General features: G+C 39.8%; 2 protein-coding genes across 2 annotated transcripts; one reads left to right on the top strand and one right to left on the bottom strand.

The window, feature by feature from the left end:
• Positions 1-2447: 2447 nt before the first annotated feature.
• C922_01055 (hypothetical protein) lies at positions 2448-3563 on the bottom strand (the record flags this gene model as incomplete). The annotated part of the gene is made up of 4 exons (XM_008816663.1): positions 2448-2600; positions 2794-2957; positions 3122-3277; positions 3542-3563. The coding sequence occupies 4 exons, from the start codon at positions 3561-3563 to the stop codon at positions 2448-2450; spliced, it is 495 nt and encodes a 164-aa protein (XP_008814885.1).
• Positions 3564-6052: 2489 nt separating this feature from the next.
• Positions 6053-7492, top strand: C922_01054 (hypothetical protein; the record flags this gene model as incomplete). The annotated part of the gene is made up of 1 exon (XM_008816662.1): positions 6053-7492. The coding sequence occupies one exon, from the start codon at positions 6053-6055 to the stop codon at positions 7490-7492; it is 1440 nt and encodes a 479-aa protein (XP_008814884.1).
• Positions 7493-7494: the final 2 nt, after the last annotated feature.

Here is a 7494-nt window from a genome sequence, read left to right as displayed (position 1 = left end):
ATGACCAGCCATAAAAAAAAAAAGGAAGTTGTCGAATCAGCACGTACGAAGTTTGCAAAACGGATGGTGGGCGAATTCATTGACGTACTAATACTTTAACCTTTGCTGAGCTTCTACCGCCGACAGCAGGCGCAGAACATAGACGTATATGTATACATACGAATGTGTACATTGTACATTTGAACATATATATGTGTACATTTATACCGCGTCATTCCCCTGGATTTTTCCAACATGCATGTGCATGTACGTGCACATAATTGCGCGTTGCAATTCTTACTAATTAATGCGCCATTCAGGGACCAACATGAACGTTGTAAATGTTGCAAAACCATTTCTACGTCGTGTCGTTCGACAGTACAATGGTTATAAATCCAAATTTTAATTCTACATTGCTCGTCGTTATAAATGTTCATTTGTTACATGATATCATTTTGAACAAAATGTCTAATTCGCTTTCTTTCCATTTTTTGTACCGAAGAGACCTTCACGATTTCTATTCATTGTCCATTTTGCAGCAAAAAAAAATTCTGAACAAGCACGTTCATTTTTGTGTGTGTGTACCCCCACTTTTTTCACCTTGTTCAGAACTTTTTCTTTTTTTTTTTTTTTTGTTATGTACCATGTTATAGTGTGAATTGTTTTTGCTTTTAGATTTTTTTTTTTTTTTTAGACTGTTCATAAAAAATTATTTACTTATGGCACCATACATCCACATACTTAGGCAAATGAGCAAAATCACCCTTCAGATTTGTTATGTGAAGATGTTAACAGGAAGTTCCATATTTCGCAGTTATGAGTTTTTTCCCCCTCTGTAAAACTGCCTAGAAATCACTTTAAAAAGGGTAAACATTTACTCAAAAAAAAAAAAAAAAAAAAACGAGAAGAAAGGGCCAAACCGATGAATGTTGCATGTTGTTGTTCTAAATAAATTATCACACGAAGAATCGTTTACGTAAAAATGTGCACACGAAAAAAAAAAAAAAAAAAAAAAAAAGGAAAAAAGAAGTTGTAACCCGTGGCCTCGTTGATCGCCTTAGAATGTGTGATAAATTCCCTGCGTCTATATTTGGAGTAAATTGCCCATTTTAAATGTATACGCAGTATGTATACTCTTTAATGTACCTAAAGCGCCATTTGTTATCTCTATCTTTGTCATATATTTGCACATACTGGTACACATATGAACACATCAAATTGGTCAAAATGAGCGCGCCAAAAGGAATGCGCTTTGTGAAAGGCACACTGTTGGGGGTAATAATCTGTACTTGCTAAAAACGGTGGATTACATTAAAAAGAGGAGTGGCGCAAAATGAATGCCTCTCTTTTATGTATGTTTAGGATAAATTACTGTAAAAAAAGAAATGTCTATACACAAAATAAAATAAAATGACGTCGTGAGCAACACACAATAACGTAAAACAAAGCGCAATATGCCTGTAATGCTGTAGGGTCTAAAAAATGATGTGTCAATCATCGACAAAATGGGGGGCGCACAAATTGACGTCGACCAACTCTTGAATTGACTCAAAACGCAATTACTTAAGTAAAGTCCTTTCATAAAACAAAACTTTTTGCTTAATTAAAGGCACATACAAAAAATGGAATGAAGCACAAAGACGTCATGCTGTACATGAGAGTCTGCCGCCAAAAATTAGTTTCATTAAAAATGTTTAAATATTTTATGCCCCCTCACTGCAATAGCGCAAAGGGGACATTGTTACAAAAAAAAATAAAAGAAAAATAAAAGAATAGCAAAAAGAATAGCAAAAGAAATGAAAAATTGAAAAAATTCCAAAGTGCTAAGAAAAGAAACGTTTTTAACCCAGCAGAAAGGGATCCGTCTTTGAATTATTTCATGTGCACATAATTATATGCTCATATGTATACACCCACGTGCTAATATTTGTCGAACTCAGCTGCTCTGCAAAAAGGGAAAGGTGCATACAACATTAGTGAGCAGCCTCAATTCATATCACATTAAACTACGCTGCGCCGCCAAAACTGCCAGCAACTTCTCACCTAAATTTTCTCCCATGGGCATCTACCAAAAATGCTCTGCCTGTTTTAAAAGAGGGTTCACATTTGAGGGAAAGTGTAATGGCACGGTAGAAGGGACGAAAAAACAGCGCGCAAAAAAGCGCATATATATGTGCATATATACGTATATATACATATGTATATCTATATATATTTGCTCTTTTTTTATGCGCTACCATATGTATCATATATAAGGATCGGCTTCTCATTAAAATGACTCTTCAAACTGCAAGAAAAGTGGGAAAAATAAAAAAAAAAATGATGTTTTTTTTTTTCGAAAATATGCGGCACAATGGGGGAAAAATTCATATATATATACAAATTGACACTTAAAATGCGCGTTCTAGACAGACATTGCCACACATGCTACAGACACGGACGTAGCTTCTCTCCGTCAGTCTCTGTCATTACAGGTACTGCTTGTACACAATAAAGAGGAACAGAAAGGGGACCACGAACAGGGGGAATAATTTAAAAATGAGATTTATGTAGAAGTGCTCCCGCGGGTACTTATGAAGGAGGTCGTTGAAGGAGTAACTGTAGTTGCTGTTCGCGTAACGCTAAAGGGAGGAAGTGATGTGAGGCAAAATAGGTAACAGAAGTGACAACACTGGTGGTGTCACTAAGGGAAGTAATATAATGGATAACCATCATTCCATACAAATAGGGAGCCTGCCCAGTGGGGGGTGGTAACAACATGGATAACCCCCCGTAGGCCTCTTTTTTTTTTTGAAGAAATTTTTCATATGTTACTCTGTTCTGTTCCCTTCTTTCGTTTTCCCTCATTTTACGAACTTCTTCGTAAAAGGCTTTATGAAAATCGGCAAAGTCATCCGAGCGGCTGTAACTTTGGTTATTCTTTGAATCTTCCCCCTTGTTTCCCTTTCCGTAAGGGTTTTCTCCGTAGGGGGGCTTCTCTATGGGGAGGAGGGCATCGTGAGGTGGACGTAGGTGTGTTTTTTTGTGTGTAATGTTATGCTGCTCATTGTTTTACACTCATTCATGAGGGCTATGATATTAGTTCACAGTCGCAGTGGAGTCTACTGCTAAACGCGTAGTGGCACTTAAAATAGATGATTACGCGAATAGTCGTCATTGTACAGGGCTTGGTAGGCCTCTTGGATTTGCTTAAACTTTGAGGTGGCATCAGGGCTTTTATTCAAATCGGGATGGTATAACTTGACTTTTTTTAAATAAGCTTCGCGTATTGTTTTTTTGCAGGCATTTTTAGTTACACCTGTGTAGGGCCCCCCCCAAAAAAAAAAAAAAAAAAAGAAAAGACGAAATGGGGTTTTTCTTACATTGGGTGCTAGATATCGTTACTGCACAGGGGAGCAAACTACGTCTCTCTAAACATCAGTAGAGACTGTACAACGTCTTAATGACACAGGTGTGGTGAAACCTACTGTGTTTACACTATATTTATGTGTTGCTACTTATGCCAGGTAGAGCAGAAAGTCATGCATTGTCATGTGCTATTTTTTTTTTTTTCCGCTTTTACCTAAAATTTTGTGATAATTCATCTTTCACAAATTGGAAGGGCTCTGAAATTCGTTTTTGCGATTCACATGAAGAAATAAATGCATAGGTGAGAGAAATGCCCCCAATAAATTGACTAAGCAATAGCTGCTGTGTTCCTGTTGCATTTTTTATAAGAAAATTTAAGCCCCCCCCTTAGTATCTCTGGCGCAATTTTCGCACTACAGTGGTCAGGAGTGTTTTCCTGTGGGTAGATAGCTATCTTGGTGACTATTCGCGAAATTACATTTGCATACCAACGGCATAAATCCACGCAGGAGATGGTTAAAATTATATGTTCTTTATTCGCTAGGGGATTCGAAAAGGGGTAAACATACGTATGCACTTATTTATGTATATAACTGTTGGCTTTGCCAAAATTTTTCTTTTTTTTTTTTTTTTTTTTTTTGCCAGATCATCCTGAACAACTTGCCACGGTTAAATAGTCTCCCATTTTAATTAACCGTTCCTTCGACGCATATTTGTTTCTCATTTGTTGCTACACTTAGACAGAGATGCGCATCTCTCATCTGTATTATTTTGCCCTTACATCCATATGGCACACATTGGAGGGGTATACATGCGAATTACGACACGTGTGATTATGTGCTTTGTTAGTCGGTTCCCCTTCCGTAGCATCACCACCGATTGGTACTTAGCCAAAAGGAACAATAATAGGATTCTCGTTTTTGTTCCCGTTTCGTTTGTAATGCCTCTAACTACTCTAACTAGCTTTACGTAGCGATGGAGTGATGGGAGTACCTATGCTGTGAGCTGCATTGGCAGGAATCCCCCTAGTGGCTCCTTCTTCTAGGTGGAAGAAGGCTGGCACAGAAAAGGGGCAAGTCAATCGCGGTGTTTACATTATGCGTCCATTATGCAGTGTCAAGTTTGAACAAATAAAAAAAAAAAAAAAAAATACATTCAGAAGCATGTCCGCGAAATACTAAAATTATTTGCTTACCCAAGCAGCGGACAACAAAATGGCAGAACGGAATGAATGTTCTTCACACTGCGCGGTCGATTCATTTTTCTTTTTTTTTTATGGATTGTCAACTCCGATTGGCAAACTATGACCTTTACATCGTTGTGCATATTCCAAAACGGCTTCACTTTTATGCCTGTTTTGGTATACCAAAAATTGGAGCAAGCCCTCTATGGCGTCTGCACTGCATGCCCATTTTATGCAAAATACGTTTGATAAACATCCATGGGGGTGGAAGCGCTAATTGTGTGGCGAGGTGAAAACATGCGCAGCTACCAAGTACCACTAAGAATCATGTGTGTATGCGCCCGCGCCTTATTACCTACCTGCATCTGCTCCCGTTTGTGGCCTTCCCCCTTTCTTTCGACACAGGCAACGATCAAATTAGAGAGACTTTTCCCACCCTTGCACTCGCTTGTGAAAGAAGATCACCGTCGTTATTTTTCTTTTTGTTTGCGATCGCTCCAGGGCTATGATGCGTCTGTGCCGTAAAATTGCCCTATCCCTCCCTTGGGTAAAGGATGTGGGTGTGTGGGGAGAATACATACACGTGCACTCTTGCGTGTGTCCTTCTCTGGCGCAAGAAATGCGCGGCGTAAAATGTTTGACTCCGATAGGACAATGAGTCCCGCCGCGCAAAAGCATGCACATGCTTACGCGTACATACTCATCGATAGAAATTGCGCTTTCGCTATTTTCCCCCCTTTCTTCCCCTTTTTTTCACATGCTGCGCGGAAAATAGGAAACTTGGTCTTGAGAGGAAAAAAAATTTCGCGTGCCAAGAGCATACCTTTTGCAAGTGAGAACTATACGCAAGAATGGGTGTGAGTGAAAATTCCGCCGCGTGCCGCTTAATTTGAATTTGCCTCCTTGTCGGAGCGATAAATACAGCATACATACGTACGTACATACTCAATACATTTGTACACCCTTTTTTGCTGCGCTTTAAGACATGCGCGTGGAAGGCGCTGGTACTGGAAAGAGGGTGGGGGGGATGACCATGCATATGCATACGCACCGTTACTGCCAGGATACCTCCGTAGAGAGAGCGAGGCATGAGGCAATTTGTACCCCTCCCCGCACGTGTGCATTCTTGGCTGTAATTATTTTCCTCCCCTGTATCGGACGCCTGTTCAATTTCGCTTTTTTTTTTTTCTTTTTTCCCGTTTTGTGTAAATGTGTATACAGGGGTAAATTATTTTTTTCTTGCTCCATTGTGTATCACCATACGGGATGGTACCATCCAATGTGATGATTTTGCTTTATGCGTAATTTTGCGCCACTGCGTAGGTATGTCCCTGTCGGTGGCGCGACAAAAAGAAAAAAAAAAAACAGTAACAAGCAGAACGGGGTGTCTCCCCACGCACACGTACAATTACACATACGTACAGATATGCACACGTAAAGATATGCATACATACAGGTAAACACACGTGGAGATATACACCGACAGGCACACCGCCAAAAGCACACATTTATTTCCCGCCCCTCCCCCGTGCGTCGTATAAAATGCCAAACTTGTTCAAAATACGAAAGTCGAAAGAAGAAAACGTGTCGCAGCCAAAGCTAGTGACAAAAGCCATCATCTCGTCGGACTTCATTAAAAGGCTACCTAAATATGAAGACAAAAGGACCATCATTTACTACTGGGGAAAGAGAGTGATAAACGAAAACGACGACACGCCAGAACACTTGCCAACGATATACACCGAGTTGTACAACGTCAAAATTAAAGAAATTAGTTGCAACAAATCATGTGCACTATTTTTGAGCAACACAGGAAATATGTATTCCTTTGGAAAGGGGCTACATGGAGAATTAGGCCAGGGAAATTTAATCGTGTACAGCATCCAGCCAACCCTAATCGAGTCAGTCAATCAGATCAAACAGATAGCCTGTGGGTATAATCACTCCCTCTGCTTATCCAACGACAATGTTCTCTACGCATGGGGACATGGCAATTATAATGGCTTAAAATGCAACATGGATAAATACGAACCAACCATTTTGAGCATAATTGATTATGGGGATGTGATTGAAACTACGCTGAATGCTCTATCCCATTTAATCACTGACTACGAAAGGTGTGAAAAGAAAAAAAAAATTTGCACACAAATTTACGCAAAATATAACCAAAGTATAGCTGTCTGTGATGGCAATACTTCCATGTACATATGGGGCGAAACGTACAATAATTATTTGAAATATGTTCCAACCTTTTTTTACAAATTTGAGGGTAACAAAATTAAGCAGATAGCTATGGGGAAGAATTTTGGCATCTTACTTCTTCTCAATGGAGAGTTATACGGATGGGGAGATGGTACATATGGAGAGCTATGCAGAAGATCCTTTGATGATGAGGGTGGGTGCTATTTTATATACCCCGAACCGCTCATCCTAAGGGATGCTAATAATAAGAAGTTGCCAAATATCAATAAAGTCAGTGCAGGAGCTAGGCACGTGCTGCTAATAACAGAAGATGAACATGTGTGGTCTTTTGGTGATAAAATTTCAGGCCAGTGCGGGATTTCCGGTTTCCAAAATATTGTAACTACCCCTAAATTTGTCGAGTTACATGAAAATAATCAAAAGGCGAAAAAGGTTTTCTGTGGAGAAAGACACTCGGCATGTATCAACAAATTTAATCAGCTCTACATGTGGGGACATTCTGCGCACCACAAATTAATCTTTACTGCTAGTTCGGACTTTCTATTAAATCAAAATGTCCAGCCAGGCATTTCCATTCAGTCGGGGCTGAAGCAGAAGTTTAACAAAGCCACGTTAATTTATTCTATGCTGCACCAGAAAGTTACCAATGCTTATTTGGGTGACGACTTCACCATTGTAGTTGTCGGAGGGGAGACGTGCGAATATACCAAGCAGGGAGACCAGTATTCTGATAAGACGTTTTACTCTGCACAGGACGAGAGCGCCTACGTGTCGACGTAGCC

Source organism: Plasmodium inui, assembly GCF_000524495.1.
Source record: "Plasmodium inui San Antonio 1 unplaced genomic scaffold supercont1.3, whole genome shotgun sequence".
In the NCBI taxonomy this organism is placed as follows: domain Eukaryota; phylum Apicomplexa; class Aconoidasida; order Haemosporida; family Plasmodiidae; genus Plasmodium; species Plasmodium inui.
This window is presented reverse-complemented; position numbering and strand designations above follow the sequence as displayed.